This window comes from Phasianus colchicus, chromosome 4 (genome assembly GCF_987193195.1).
Source record: "Phasianus colchicus chromosome 4, bPhaCol1.hap1.1, whole genome shotgun sequence".
In the NCBI taxonomy this organism is placed as follows: Eukaryota; Metazoa; Chordata; class Aves; order Galliformes; family Phasianidae; genus Phasianus; species Phasianus colchicus.
In genome coordinates this window covers 17,880,806-17,897,850 of record NC_143439.1, presented here as the reverse complement: position 1 = coordinate 17,897,850, position 17,045 = coordinate 17,880,806, and the positions used below count along the sequence as shown (strand labels likewise).

General features: G+C 42.7%; 1 protein-coding gene across 1 annotated transcript in view; it reads right to left on the bottom strand.

The window, feature by feature from the left end:
* Positions 1 to 16,829, bottom strand: part of GRID2 (glutamate ionotropic receptor delta type subunit 2) — a 690,114-nt gene extending 673,285 nt beyond the window's left edge. Inside the window, exon 1 of the mRNA XM_090138802.1 lies at positions 16,697 to 16,829. Coding sequence (XP_089994928.1) covers positions 16,697 to 16,784 — 88 coding nt within the window. The 5' untranslated portion in view covers positions 16,785 to 16,829. The remainder of the gene's footprint in view (positions 1 to 16,696) is intronic.
* Between the last annotated feature and the right edge of the window lie 216 nt (positions 16,830 to 17,045).

The window sequence follows — 17,045 nt, the reverse complement described above, 5'->3', positions numbered from 1 at the left end:
CATGATACAGGTTACCCAGCACCCAATAAGCATGAAGCTCCATTGCAGAGGCAACTTTTCTGGCTGGTGAGTGTGAGCTGGCCACTTCTATTTCATCAGTCTATTCTATTCTTTACTAAAATGAGTAGAAAAATCCATCTATTCTTGCTTTTTCATTTATAAATCAGATAAGAAATGAAAGAAAAGCCTTCCAGGGTAAACAACAACAACAACAAAAAAAAAAAAAAAAAAAAAAAAAGAAGAAGAAAAAAAGCAAACAAAAATCAACAAAAATACCCTTAAAATAAGACAAAGTTCCATTCACTGTGCCTCAGGTAAACATTTTCTATCACAATGGAAGGTGCCTCTCTGTATCCTCTCTCTCAAATGGAATAAAGTAAAATAACTCTCAGTGATAGTACAATACAATGGTTGCTTGGATTGAGCAGCAGACAGCTAAGAAATCTTTCACTTAGCCTGGCTCTACAGCAGCTTAAGCAAGAAGCTTCATAGGTGATTAATCCTTCCATGTGAAAACCTGGGAACAGTGTGAGTTACTGAGGGCAGACTGGAATTGCTTGAGATCTTTACACCTAAAGTAATAAGAGAAAGAGCTCAGATTCTTAAAAAAAGCAGAAAGTTTTAGTTGTACTTCTTCAAGGAAAAATAATAAATAAAAAGCATAAAGGGCAAGAGCCGATATGTTATCGATAGAAACCGGTCTTAACATGTCTTTACTAAGTGGACCAGATAGCCATTGCACCAACAGACACGTGCATATTCGCTGAACTGAGCTAGGATATAAAACAACTAAACACAGCCTGTCATTACTAGATTTTTCTTCTTATTCCCATCTTTAAATAACAAGTAAGATTTAGCCCCTTATTAATATGAGTAAAGCAGCCTTAATACTGTTGCACAAATCATTTTATAACAGATACCAATAAGTTACACTGACTTTCGGAACAGCTTCAAAACTGGTCTTACTAGAAGTTAAATTATTTCTGCATGTTCAGCTGAGAGAATGGAGACATTCTGCTACTGAGAACATTTTCAACCACAGATCACTCTCTAAGTGTAGATTGACATTCACATACAGAACAGGCTGAGTGGTTAAGTGGTGTTCAAAACCCCAAAGGAATACTAAGCAAACAACTGTTTCTCAGTCCATGAGAGCTAAATGATAAGGAATGGCTCATCAATGAATCTTTTTTAAGTACACACGGTGAGCACACTCCCTTTTTATCTCACTATACAAACTGTATGTGTAGTTACCACTGCACTGTTACTGTGATGTGAATGAGAAGTGGTTGTAATTAGAAAGGATTCTGCTGCAATAGAAATAGGCATCACTATTTTCATATACCACAAATAATTACTCCTTTATCTGAGCTGAGTGTGTTACTCAAAATATCAGTAGGCAGTGGTTCCCACAAAGAGCTTGTAGCTCCTTGAACTAAATATTAATTTAGAGTTAGTTAGACTTTCTTCACACTGCGACTCCTCTGCTCTTTCTGGGAAATATGGAGATTTTTAAGTAGTACTGATCCTTACTAGCAGATGGTAGTAGCACTTTGTCACAGCATTATTACATGTAAGTTAACACTTCAGAATTTTAATGCAACAGCTCCAAGACATACTTCTCAAACCCCTCAATAAAAGAGTCATTTCAAAGCATATAGCTACAGCTGCTGCTGTCCACTTACCATCATGTGAAGTAGTCTTTGAAACAGTATATTAAAAATGATAACATATATTAGAATACAAATTGGTCCAGGGGAACTTGTGAAATTAATCACAACTGAGAATGTCTCTTGAATTGCTAAAACCATGAGAAACACAAAAAAATACCTCTCCATGGTGTTTATTTCTGAAGTAGTCTCAAAAATCAAACACTGGTTATTCATAAATAGCAAATATTTGCTTATTCAGTGCAGGATTCCTCAACATGGAAGGAAAAGAAAAGAATTTTGTGCTTGTTCCAGAGGGAGGATTTAGCAGAATGAAGGAATGGGGACTACTGCAATGACTTTAACACTTCCAAAGCACAGACACCAACAATTTCAATTTCAATTCAACAATTGCTTTGTTACTCCAAGCTATTGCTGCAAAATGATGCAAGGATCTTGTTTACTTATAAATAAAGTTAGCCTCTCTCTCTTTTGTGTTTTGGGTAGAAGTCTATAAACTTAGTATTTTCTGAAAACAGTTACACTCCTTACTTGACACAATTCAAAGCCCCAGTTAATACTGGCTTCAGGGACGTTTGAAAGTCTTACAAAAAAAATGGAGAAAAAATGCATCTCTTTTTTTAAAAAAGCGCTTAAAAAAAACCAAACACCACAATACTTTAATGAACAGCATTTTTTACTCCCAAATCCTGCAGAAGATTATTTTCAGCAATAACAGTTTCTAAGTACTATCATTATTTACCTTTCCCCAAGGAGATATTTACCTCCTTCTTCCATACATCATTCAGTACTGTTATCAAAGATCATTGATTTCAAACAGAAATACAACTAAAAACCTATTATCCCCAAGTCTCACTGTGCCTCATTTAAAGGAAACGCAAGTCAGTGGCTGTCTCTTAGTTTCTTTGTAGCAGGGCTAATCAAGGCTGATGTTGAAAGAAAACCAGGCTTTGGTCTCAACAGCCCAAAGGAAGACACATGCTACCAGATAAACATGGAAGCAGATCCGCTCACCACTCCGGACTTTCACTGATTAGATATCTAAATTTTAAGGCAAACTATGCAGCTATTCAAGAAGGAGAAAGCTAGTCCTCTCTTTCTCTCCTTGAAAGATACCGCAGGCTTTGAATCCAGAAGCATGATGCATTATTTTCCCTTTCCTTCCTTCCTAAATTAGGTCAAAAGCCAATGGAGCAGAAGCTGTGGCTGTGTGCATCCCTTCCTCCCACTCACCAGCCACAAACGCTGAGCTTTCATGCAGGCACAGTACGGAGCAGCAAAAAAAAACTGCTGCACAGAGGAAGATTATTTAATCAGAGGGATAATGCCAAGGCACAGGAAGGTACAATACGCTCAGAATTATCCTGGGAGCTGAGGAGGAAGATGGCACTTCAGCACTTGTTTATATCTGTGTACAACTGTACAAGATAATATGAAGATAAAATTGATCTAATTTTTCTGTAAATTAACCAGGTGCAATTATCAGCTAAAGAAAAAAAATAAAGATCGTACCACACATATCAAATACTCTACAGTGAAATTATGGAGGCTGGACACAAAGAAACAATCACACATCCTAATCTATAATTTAGTTTCCTTTAAATTCTGTATTATCTTCCACATATATTGTTCTCAACCCATTGTTTGTATTACATTATTCAATATTATATTATACTATTTGTCTTCTCAGTAATATTTGGGCCAGCCCAGTGCTTCACACCTCTGGATTTCCCAACTTTCCTTATATGTATGCACATACACCACCTTTATATACTCTGTCTTGAATTTTTCAGGCTTTGTTTCCAAACAAGGTCACATTATCCGTCACCCTCTTAAAATGATCCTAGTTTGCTGCTGGGGCTCCAAATTCATCCTGTACTCCTTCACTACTCAACCAGCTGTCACTACCACTAACCACTCCATCCCCTTCCAATGGTCCCTCTGAGAAGGCATCACCAAAATCACCCACATTACCCCTGTTCCCAGAGACTGCCTGTTGCAGAGAAAAGTCGCAAGAAAGATTTGGTTCCTGAAGATTCATTCTGCCCTTTACTTGCAAAATCCTCCTCTCCTTGAAGGCAGGCATGGCCATGGTGGTTGATGTCTTAGAGACACTATAATGGCAACAATCAGGGCCACTGACTGTTCCTTCCCAGCTCATACATGATACATAGGCCACACTTCCCTCTTATCCAGTCCCCTCAGCCATTTTAAGTAGTCAATATTTCAAACAGGTTGCAAGAGTTTGTTTGTTTGTTTTATTACAAGCAAAAGTAAGAGAACGTTTCCAAGATGATATGTGTTTCTCACCCACCTGCAGGTTGTACTGCAATACAATTCTGTCACGGGAGAGTTACTCCAAGGAGTCACAGAATTACTTACGTACATTGCTTGAATACTTAGATAGCTTTCTAGAAATTTCATGTGGCTAACTAACGAGGATGTAGTTTCTCTCAGAACCATTGATTTTATTTAAATAGCTCTTTTAAACATACTAGAGTATTTTGCAGCATATTTTTCCACCTTCCCCAGAAGGGATTTTCCTTCTACCTAGATGTCTTCTAAAATTGTGCTGTGAAATATTCGTGCAAACAAAAGACACAAAGGGAATGCATGTGCAGAAAGTATGAAATAGTTCCTGCATTACTAAAAAACAGAGTAAAATGCTCACAGTTGATAAGATAAGGACTGTTTTATTTTGCCAATGTAACCAGTTTCACTGGCAATCAAGCATTGTAGGTAGCGATTACAAGAGCATTGCTAGCCCCTGTTTCCTGTCAGTAGTCTTAACTCACACTACTGTAATCTTTGTTACCCTGTGTGACATACCAGGGAAGTACTGCCATCAGCCACACCGTACCTGTCCTGTCAGTACATCCCTGAAGATATATCAATGTACTTTCACTCCTGTGTACACACGGTGATCATTCCCAAGCATGAATGAATGAATTTGTCTCTCAAAACACACCAAAAGATTTGCTACTTTGTTTCCTGGTGTAGGAGCTGTCTGGCTTGCAGAGATCCAAGCCTCCTCTTTCACTACACCTTGAAATCTTCTGACAGACCAACTTTTTGTTCCACATTTGTACAGCTTCTCACACAGTGGGGTGCCACTGCATTTATATTCACGTTACAACTTCCTGCCTTCAAGTGAAAAACCTCCCTAATCCCTGCATTGTCACTTATAAGATAGAAACTAATTTCATCGTAAAATTAAAAATAATTCCTCTGCTTACTGAAAAAGCACTTATTTAAACATTGTATATACAGACATAAATACATTCCCCATTGCTAGTTATAAAGCTGTAGAGCAGAGATGGCACCTGAGGAGTATGCTTAGAAGAAACTTACAGGAAGACCATTGGTGAATAAAGTGCAGTAGTATTTGCTTCTACGTGGTCACAAAGGGGAGAGTTGAAATAGGACTGAATAGTGGGGGGACTGTACATCTCAAAAGAGATCAATTCAGAGAAAGAAAAAGCAGATTTGTCTGTCCAAATAACTGATATTTATGTTATGGCATATTTAACTTCATTTGCTTGAAGAGAAAAAAAAAAATAAAAAAATACAGGAAGCCTTCCCCAAAAGCTATGCCTCCACATTTATTATGTTGGCCTTCAACTACATAAATGGCTATTGGTGGTATGGTAGTAGACATTAAGCCTTTCCACCAATGTTCATTACACGTTGTTCCTGTATGACAGATAGCAGCACAAGGGCAGTCTGACAAAATGGCGTCTGACATGGAAGTGCATATGAAGCAAAGGTGTGTCACTGAATTCTTCCATGCAAAAACAGTTGCACTCACTGACATTCATCAATGCTTGCTGAACATTTATGGAGACTAAAAACAGTGAATGTGAGCACACTGAGATGGTGGATAGTATGTTTCAGCATTGGTGACAGTGGGTTACCTCCACTGGTGCATATTTTCACAAGCGCAGCATGCAGGTTCTTATTCATCACTGACAAAAATGCAGTTAGTGGTGGTGACTGTGTCGAAAAACAATGCTTTGTAGCTGATTATCTGCTCTATCAAACAGTGTTCTTGTGCTCTTTGTATCTGTTTTTTCCACGGAAATAAATAGGAGGCATTACTTTCAGTGCAACCTATGTATTTAAGAGTACACAATACAGCTACTGTCACATCTGTCTACCACGAGCATGAGAAAGAAATGAAAGCCTAAACTGGCTTTGCTGAGTGAGAAATGGATCTTTTCTGCCCTCCTTTTCCCTTTAACAACTACCCAGTAAATAAAATAGCTTTAAAATATTCTCAAACATTTAGGGTGAGCACTCTAAAGCAGGAAACAAGACAAAGAGCATGCAGCAATAAATGTCCTTGCTTAATAGTTTTGTCCACAGATCTCTCTGCTGTGCACTTTCAGTCCAGGCTGTACTGCCAGGTAACTTTCAGACTGATTTCAGTACTAAACTCTGCAATAGTACCTCCTCACTTGAGAAAAACAACTGGCATCTTTTTCACTGAAAGAGTGGTACGGTGCTGGAACAGGCTGCCCAGAGAGGTTGTGGAAGCCCTGTCCCTGAAGATCATAGAATCATAGAATCACAAGGTTGGAAACGACCTATAAGATCATCTAGTCCAACCATCTTCACATTACCACTGCTACCACAAGCTACTAAACCATATCTCACAGCTCCTCATCCAGACGCCTCTTGAACGCTGCCAGGGATGGCGATTCCACCACCTCCCTTGGCAGGCAATTCCAGTGCCTGACCACTCTCTGAGAGACCAGTGCTGAGTACCAAGGGGAACGATTACCTCCCTGCTCCTGCTGGCCACACTGTTTCTAATGCAGGCCAGGATGCCATTGGCCCTCTTGGCCACCTGGGCACGCTGTCAGCTCATGTTCAGCTGAGCATCAACCACCCCCCCCAGGTCCCTTTCCTCTTCACAATCATCCAGCCACTCGTCCCCATGCCTATAACGCTGCATGGGGTTGTTATGGCCAAAGTGCAGGACCCGGCACTTGGCCTTGTTGAACCTCATCCCATTCACCTCAGCCCAGCGATCCAGCTTATCTAAATCCCTCTGCAGCGCCTCCGTACCCTCAGGCAGATCCACACCACCTCCCAACTTGGTGTCATCTGCAAACTTACTGAGGGTACACTCTATCCCCTCGTCTAGGTCATCAGTAAAGATATTAAACAAGACAGGCCCCACTACCGACCCCTGGGGGACACCACTTGAAACAGGTCACTTTCTTACCCAAAGGAGTGTATACCTGTCCAGGCCACGGGCAGCCAGTTTCCCCAGCAGCAGCCTGTGAGAGACCGTGTCAAAGGTTTTGCTGAAGTCTAGGTAGACTACATCAACAGCCGTTCCTTCATCTACTGGTCTGGTCACCCAGTCATAGAAGGAGATGAGGTTGGTCAAGCATTTCCTGCCTTTCATGAACCCATGCTGGCTGGGCCTGATCCCCTGGACACCACGCACATGTCGTGCGATCTCACCCAAGATGATTTGCTCCATTACTTTCCCCGGTACCGAGGTCAGGCTAACAGGCCTATAGTTCCCCGGATCCTCCTTACAGCCCTTCTTGAAGATGGGAGTCACATCAGCAAGCCTCCAATCCTCAGGGACCTCTCCAATTAAACAGGAGCGCTGATAGATGGCCGAGAGCGGTTCGGCCATCACCCCCGCCAGCTCCCTCAGCACCTAAGGGTGTAGGCCATCCCATGGACTTGTGACAGTCCAGATGGAGGAGGAGCTCTCTGACTGTTTCCACCTGAATCGCTGGGGGTATATTCTGACTGGCATCCCAGACTTCCAGATCAGGGCATAAAATGCCCAGAGGATAACTGGTCCGGCTATTAAAGGCAGATGTAAAGAAGGCATTGAGGACCTCAGCCTTCTCCTTGTCCTCAGTGGCCACATTCCCTGCCGCATCAAGTATAGGATGAAAATTATCCTTGGTTCTTCTTTTGCCATTGATATATTTATTAAAGGATTTTTTATGGTCTTTTACTGCAGTGGCCAATCTGAGTTCAAGCTGGGCTTTTGCCCTCCTAACTTCCTCCCTGCATACCTTAGCTACTCCCTTGTAATCTCTCCAAGTAGCCTGTCCCTTCTTCCAGAGGACATAGACTCTCTTTTTCTCCCTGAGTCTTATCAGTAGTTCCTGGCTCATCCACACCGGTCGTCTACCCCTATGGCTCGCTTTACGGCACTCAGGGACAGCTTGCTCTTGCGCCTTTAAGATCTCCGTCTTGAGGAGCGTCCAGGCTTCCTGGACCCCTTTACCCCTAAGAAGCGACTCCAAAGGGACCCGTGCTACAAGCACCCTGAACAGATCAAAGTCCGCCCTCTGGAAGTTCAAGAAAGTAGTTTTGCTGGTCACTCTTTTGACAATTTCAAGAATAGAGAATTCTACAATTCCATGGTCGCTCTGCCCAAGATGGTCCCCAACCTTGACTTCTCCCACCAGTCCTTCTCTGTTAGCGAAGACCAGGTCTAGCAGGGCACCATCCCTGGTTGCCTCTCCTACCAGTTGCATAAGGAAGCTATCTTCCACACAGTCTAGAAACCTCCTGGACTGCTTCCTCTGTGCTGTATTATATTTCCAACATATATCGGGGAAGTTGAAGTCTCCCATGAGAACAAGTGATGGCGACTTCCACGAGCTGCTCATAGAATGCTTTCTCCAACTCTTCATCCTGGTTAGGCAGTCTATAACAGACCCCAAAGGTGTTAAAGGCCAGGTTGGATGGGGCCCTGGGCAACCTGATGTAGTACTTGAGGTAGCAGCTGGCAACCTTGCCTGTGGTAGCAGGATTGGAACCGGAAGATCTTTGAGGTCCAACCAAAACCATTCTATGATTCTATGTTTCTGTAATCTTCAAAAAACCTCAGTCCCTCAGGAGGCAAAGCTCTACAGCCAGACTAAGTACTTAAAAGACAAATCAAGTTACCTTCTGTCATCAAACCTGGATCCTGAGCACAGCATTTGAGAACTGGAGTGGCAAAGCAGGAAAGCCTGCCTCGTGAACATTCTCATTCCTCTATTTAACATCAATGTGCAGAAGTGTGCACTATTATATTTGTGTAAAAGAAAAATGAGGCACAGCAAATCCAGGCCAATATTCAGGTCTGCTGATGTGTCATCCTCTGCTCTCTCGGCAGCTCTCATCCAGAGCTACTTTCCCCAGCACCAGAATGGTGCTACTTGATTTTGATTTATTGCAAGTGAATTATTATAATGAAATCACCAACTTGATTTAAGCCTCTGAGAAGGATACGGTTGGACTAACAAAAAAAAATTGCTCTGCAAAACAAGCAATTATTGTTAGGTTCACTGGATATTGGCCTTAGCAATCCAACTGATTATAGAAAGTTAATGATTTAAAAAGCAATGAAGAAATAAGAGATTAAATCCTTTAAATTTGCATGAAAGGCTCCGAGAGGAATTTTATAGAGATTTTCACTGCATATTTTATTAGATATGTGATATTTTATTCATGGGTAAAGCAAATATAACAATTAGGAATAATTAGCATTTCAGCACAGAGTGTTATCTAATAGGTTAAAATACACATATAATTCTTCATTTAAATTCTATGTCTTCACATTTTCCCCTTTCTGGTTCAGAACTTTTCCATTTAGTATAGCACTTACAGGAATATTACACAGCTCCTGGAAAAACAGAAACAGAGAACTAGCGTCTCTTGCCTTTGATATCTTATTTTCTTCTGCTCCTTGCATTTTTACTCAGCTTCCTTTTCTATTTCCTCCTGAGCATAACTTGTCATATACCCAGCATAACTTTCAGGAAACTTTTCCCTTTCATCTTTTTTTCCACCCTACTTCCACGTCATTTCAAAACTAATGTATGCAATGGGAACCTACTTTAAATCTAACCCTGCACATATAAATGGGATATCCATCAGATTACAAAAAACTGACCAAAAAAATACTGTATTCATCTCTTCACCAAGCCTTCCACTGTAAGTTGAATACTGTCCAAAAATACTCTAGTAACTATTCTATTTTATCCTTTCTCATTACACAAGTATAAATTTTTATTGTCTTTTTTTTTTTTTTTAAATGCAACACTTAGAGCTCATAGAATATGCTTTCCTTGAGCTGATGTAATTATCCAAATCAAAGCAGGAACAAGGCTCTCCAGCTGAAGTACGCTGCAGTACAATACAGAATACCAAACACTGCCTTTGCTGAAGTAAGTATATTATCACTAAAACCAGGATGTAGATTTTGAACCCTGCAGAATTACACCACACAATTCCAAGCCCTCTCCTTTGCCAAGTTTCACAACTGCCATCCAAATGCTGCTACATTTCATCTGCTAACCTTCAATTCAGTTAGTGTCCTCCATGTTATACAGATCAGTAATAACTCTCCAAATCACATACACCATTATTAATTATAGCGGCTGGAGGCACAAGAAAATCTCTCCCTTGGTCCTCCATCTCTCACATAATCACTTGGTAAACAATAACCAGAAAACAAAGCCTGATACCTATAATAAAGAATAACAAAGGAAAGAGTCCTTCTGACACCCGTGGGAAGATACTTATGGACATAAAACATAACACAAGAAAGACACCTTTTTCTCACCCATCATTCTACTAATTAATTCTATCATAGTCTGTGTTTAAATTACTACCTCTATGTCAAGTACATATCACTAAAAATCTGCATCAGAGAAAACAGTTCTTTCTCTTCTGTGAGCTGCTTCAAATGAATAAGCCAGGCAAGACCTGGCCTCTGGTGGTTTCAACCGTGCCCTCATCATCTGGTGTTGAAGATGGTTTAACTAGTGCCACACTTAACATGCATTTAGCACATACTCAGTACCAAGTATGACATTCCTGTAGATCAGTATTGCATCTTCTCCAGTAGTCTACTAGGAGTGAAGGGGCATTTTGCTTTGTCCAAGACAATAAGTTTTGGTGAAGAAACTGGGCTTTGCACAAGAAGGCAGAGTCCAGAGCTTCATATAACATTTTCTACAGCTCTTGAAGAAGGCCAGTTTCATGCCAACCTCTTCACTTAACAGGAAAGTGGTACCGAATGTTTAACATTCACGGTATGGGAAGACAGAATAACATCACAAAAGGAAATGGATAGCACTTGTACCCCAGAAGCCCAGCAGGAAGCTAGCTGCTAGACAGCCCGTCAGCTAGGGTACAAAATGCTCCAGAGAAACTTCAGTTTTCATGCCCAGTTTCCAGCTGTTACAATAGGATTGCTGGCCAACTGAGTGTCATGCTTTAGTGCTGAGCTGTGATTTCCACGCTCACTTCTTGGCATTCATAGGCAGCACAAATAAATGAGAATATGTAGGGCTGTCAGAGATGGGTATCAGCATGAGGGAAAGCATGATCTGACTACAGCATCTATGGGTTGCAGAGGTGCAGAGCTGAACAGGCTTCAGCAAGGTTGGCAAGTATGCCTCTGAAATCAAAGTTTTCTTCCAATTTCACCAGTGTGGATAACTTTTTTTTTTTTTTTTTTTTTAACTTTTTCCTCCTAGATTTCAAGTTAATTAAAAAGAAAAAAAAATGAAGGTGACATTTGACTTTGTAGATGCAGACAGATATCCTGATTTGCCTCATCAGCATGCCACCCAAAGTTAATATTTCATATAACAGGCTATCATGTATTGTAATATATTTTTACAGAACATTATTTCAAATTGTTATTATTTTCTGATATTTGCTCAAAATACAGACCATCCTATAAATATTGTTTCCTCTTCCTATTGATCACTTGAGTCCAAAGAGCAAAAGCAGTTAGCTATGTTCAGTAAGTTTTATGAACATTGAAGGCATAAAACACAAAGTATGTTTGGAGGGTAGGCAGATAACGAGAGTTTTGCCATGCTTTAATACGTAATTCAGTTAATTAGGAAAATTAATTGGAAATTGATAGCCCTGTACTCTTTTGTACAAATCATTTTGTTAAAACCATTGCTAGCCTGCTGAAATAAGATCAAGCAACTGAGCAGCAGTGACAAAGAGTAAAAATAGAAACCTCAAAAGGCAAAAGCCTCCAATAAATTTCAGCAAAAAACAGACTGTCATGGCAGATTATAGATAGCTATATATCAAATGGAAGAAAATGATGTAAGTTCAAGTCTATATCTAGGGAGTAACCTAATGGCTTACAAAAGTCATCTCCTGCCAATACCACTTGCTTTACAGGGCCTGGGAGTGGAAAAGAACCATACTTAATGCCTTTGTTCATTAAGTTAAATGAACCTTAGTTGGTAGGTTTATGTAGTCACAGTCTTAAAAGATTTTTCTCCAGTGTGTTTTTCCAAAGATGGCACTGTGAGAATAAAGGCTCTGTGCATCCCTAAGTAGTCATCTGAAAGCACACAGCAGCAGCAGCCGCAGTGATTGCTATGTCAGGCGTTTGTTAGGAAGTCACTTGAAATTGGATGGCTGTTTTTTTTTTTTTCCCCTCAGTCTTTACATAAGGACAAAGAAGTTGAAATAATGGTAAGAGTTATTTAAGAACATGAAAGGGAGCCGCCTGCCATAGTCAGCAATCCACAGGATCAGTTAAAAATCTTCTGAAGTGACAAAACGACTCACCTGGAACACGACAGACACTGGATCAGGCCCTGATGATCACTCAAGAACACTCTAGAAAGCAGTGACACCTAATGGCAAACAGACCTTTGGAGGACAGCAAGCCATAGACCAAAGAATGGAAAACTATCCCTCTGTTGCAGCAGAGTAGCTGGCACTAAAACACATTCCAAGGATTGGAATGTAGTGGAAATTTAAGCTCCAAGTGAGAGTTTAAGAAACAGTGCATATAGATAGAAACACTGCATGTGTCACAAAATATAGCTGCTAACAAACTCTATTGGCTGCTAAGCCACAGCACACTGTACTCCTTGGCTGCAGGTAGGTTTAAAGTAAGCGAGTAATCTTGGTACATTATACAGCAGGAAAAATAGAGAAATGAAAGCTCATCTGTAGGTATTGCAGGCACTACAGGCACCTACAAATTTGGGATTTATTTTTTCAATAAATCCATTTTACTTGCTTGTCCTGAGCTTTACAAAAAATACACATGAACATTGACATACATCATATACTTCCCAACAAGGCTTTACCAACAGCAGATCAAATTAAATTTCTATTACCAGTGCAAAGAACAAAACAAACCAAGAGCACTGGACTAAAACAACTAACAAGACAAAACATGGATGTGAATACCACCAGACAAAACAACTACCTTTCTCTTACACTTTTTTTTTTTTTATTTTTTTTTTATTTTTCTACTGCAATGCCACTACCACCTCAGTATTAAGACCCATGTTGCAAATGCCCTGATATCACTGGTACTTCTGTACTATGGTACAGAAGACCTTAAGAGCATGAAACAGCTCAGGACTCAGCAATGCCTGGAGTTTGCCTAACACAAGCAATGTTCCTCTCCTGGCCCACAAACACAAGCTGAAGGGAAGGGAAGAACAGACCTATTTTTTTCTCCTGGGGAAAAAAAAAAGGAAAAGTGCATGTAATAAATATACATATTAAATACTACGTAAATATGTATACTAACATAAACATATATGTTTGACCTTAACACTGGAAATAAAAAAGCTATTGATAGTACACAGCTAAGTGCCCACGGCTGAAACCACTAATGAATGTAAAGGAACAACTTGCAATAATCAGGGTATCTGAACTACTGCTGTGCAGTGCTGCATTGAATTAGTCTTTAAAAATACTTTAGTGCTTTTTTTTTTTCAGCAAAAACTTTTGCACCTCTGCCTTAGGTGATTTTGCTGCATCTAATACACACGTTTGCATTTATGTTACTGTATGCACAATAGATAAGCCATATGCATATACAAATACATTACTACATACGTATGCCAAGGGAAGAAATGAGAATGAGTGCAAAATACAAAATATAAAAGCACAAGACCATCAACTATAGAAAACACAAAGCAGACACAAATTGTGCAGTTGACAAGGAATGCCACCTAATCCCTGCTTAATTAAAGCAGGGTTCTAAACTCCTGTTTAGGGAGTGAGAAGTGTGGGACAACTGATGTATGAAGAAAATACCAGGCAGCGTGGCTAATCTCAAAGACTTTGGAGCTTTCCAGCTACATAAATCACAGCGAGTTTTTGAATAGCCTCATAAAACACAAAATCATTGCCATTCCACTCACGACTGTCACATTCTTCCTACAGCATACAGATCATTAGGAAACTTCTAAGCAATCAAGTAATGTGGGGCTGATGAAATTACTCAATCAATGCATGGGCTGAGGGAAGCAATATAAGACAGAATCGCACAGCTCTGACATGGTAACCCTGCCTCTTTCTTTTACATAGAGAGGTGAGGAAAATTGCAGAGGATTCGATTCATTTCAACGTTTTCACAACGGTGCTCAGTGTGGTCGTTCTCAACTGCCAGCTTCTATTTGTAACAGCAGGGCAGCAGAAATGTACAGACTACAAACAGCCCTACCCACATCCAAATTACGATATAGAAAAATGCTTATTTTTAAATGTGCACATTTACACACGCGCAGACCTGCTCTAAATGGTCAGAAGTGGCAGCTTATTATCATTCAGTGGACAGGAATGTGAGAAAGCATATCTCATAGGTGAGTACTAGGCACCATTCCCCTCCCACCACCATCACCAATTCTTTTATCCCTGCCCACTAATTCCAACACTTTCTGTCATTGTCTCGGGAGCAGCTGAGTTGTTACATACTTTGGTACAGTAAACATTTCTTTCCTGTTAACATATCAAAGGCAGCCAAGAAGAGTTAGTGTGCTGCACTGAAAAAGTACCATCAATGCCACCAGAGAAATGATATGCACAGGTAGCAGGATATCTCTTATGACTGCATCCCCCCCCATACACAGAAAAACATTTTTCACTTGCATTTACTAATACTGTAGAATTAGGGAAAGATACCACTTTTGCTTTGTTTGTTGCCTTAAGGCATCAGTACTGCCTCTGGTAGTATTCCTTTTCTTCTGAACTGAGCATTTTGTTTTCTTCCTTGGCTTTATGAGTCCTTCTGTGGGCAATTTGTTCACAGAGTCCTCTGCTGCTCCTTTTCATAACTCATTTAGATAAATGCAGTTCATTATTTATCTCTAAATATTTTATACTTAAGTTCACTCGGCACAAGTGGAAGACAGAAGTGGTCAGAACACTCAGGTCACTCAACACAGGATACTGTACAAGTTGGAACATTTGCATGTCTCCCCACTTACTGTTGGCACAGTTCTACATTAAGGTCATTTCTTTACAATATATTCGTTTCAATAGATTTAAAGCTCTGTGCAACCCATATCAATTTACCATTCTCATGGCAACATAAACCAGTCTATAAAAGGAGTTAATCCCCTTGTCAACTGTACTAATTGTCTCTCAAGAAAAATTAATTGTGTGAGAAGAAACTACTTTTTTTTTTTTTTTTTTTTCCCAGCAAGGATTTACTGTGCTGATGCATCTAACCACTAATGGCATTATAAAAAAAACCACAAACGGTAAAATGTGTTGCATCCTCAGTATATAACAAGCAAAACAAACCAAAATGCCATTAACGTGAAAACAGAAAAGCTGTCGCCTCCCCCGTTGCTGCTGCAGAGCCCAGCGCTCCCTCAGCCAGGAATCGGGGCAGGAAATCGCCGAGAAACTCCCGATCTATTACTCAGCCAAGATTTACCCCCAAATCCTGACCACTTTGTTGCAAGCTCCCAAGTATGAAATTGTAAGGCAGACCGTCTCCTAGTGTCGCTTCGACAGTTTACAGCTAGGAGAAGGAAATGTTTAAAAGAAGTCCTTCTCCCTTTAAAAGGAGGGCACCTAGCGCTGCTTCCCCTGTGAGATATTCGCCGCTCCAGCCGCACTCAGCAAAGAGTACTGACCCCTATAAAGTTGCGGCACCTCGGGGAAGCGGCCGCTCGAGGGCTTGGGCATGGGAAGGAGGGAGGGGTCAGCGCAGAAACCAGAGTCCTACAGAAAGCTCCGGCCGGCCGGGCCCTACAAACACCGTTCCCACAGAGCCCCACCGGCAGACATGTTTATGAAGCCGCCCCCGGCAACGGGCAGGCACCGCCCAGGGGACCCCCCCGAGGCCCCAGATGCCCCTTCCTCGGGGCAGCGCTGCGACCGCCGCCCCCACCAGTCCGCGCTCCGGCACCGCCTGCGTGCAAAGCCTGCAGATGGGCGAGCGGCCGCGGAGCGGGGGCAGCGCCCGCTGCTCCCCGGACCGGCGGGGGGGTGGGGGGAGGAACGGCCCGCTGCGGACATCCTCCAGCGCTCGGAGGAGGGCCGCACATTCCCCGAGGCTGAGCCAGCGGAGGGGCACCCTTCCGGATAGCAGCGGCGGGTGAAGCCCTGTACTCCCTCCCTAGCTGAAGGTGCGGGTGGAGCCGAGTATCGCGATCACCCCACCGCCAGCCGCCCCCCTCCTGCATCGGGGAAGCCGGGCATCCTTCCCGGTGCGGCCGCGGGAGGCGCCCGGGGTATCGAGGAGGGGGAGCGGGGCAGGAGCCCACCCTCCACCCGCCCTTGCGGCCGGCCGCTCGCGGAGGGGAAGCGCTCACGTTGCCAAACCACCTGTTCCGCCGAGGGAGAGAAGGGCGGGGGGGCTTCACTTGGCCGTCGTGCTGTTGGGGAGGGGAGAGACCTAAGGTTCGCCCTCGGCCCGGGGCAGGAGGGCAGCAGGTTGAGGGGCTGGCGAGAGCGAGGAAGTGTCCCCGAGCGTCGGACCCCACGAGCGGTAGCCGCGCGGAACCTCAAGGTCTAAAGCACGCACGTACCCCGCCGGAAAGAAAGCTTCCCTCACAGCGCTAGGGGGAAAGGAGGACGCCCGAGATCCTTGCGGGAAGCAATTACGGGAGTGGAGCGAACAACACACAGCCAGCGAGAGAGGGATGAAAGAGAGCGGGGGCTGCGGGGAGGGGGAAGCCTGCCAACAGAGAGGAGGATGCAAAGGAGAGCTGAAAAAGTATCCAGCGGCACCGGCAGACGCAGCACCCCCTTACCGATATGAATGATTGAATCTGCAATCGCCGCTTTCCAGGTTCGAGTCCAACAGACGGACACAACCAGGAGGAGGGAGAAAACTTCCATCTCCGGCGGAGCTCCAGGCTTTGTAAGGACGGCTTTCTCGGCGAAATGATGGCACCGCGGAGGATGGCGCGGCGCAGGAAACCCAAGAGTTTGAGGTGCCGGAGGAGCGCGTAAATCCCGCTGGCAAGCGCACGGCTGCGGCTGAGCAAGGAGCGAGAGTGGGGCTCCGGGCGCCTCTCCCCTCGGCGAGAGCCCGCGTCACTTCGGAGGACTCCCGGGCAGCAGAGTTGCTGGGGGAGCCGGCAGCAAATCCATCGAGCC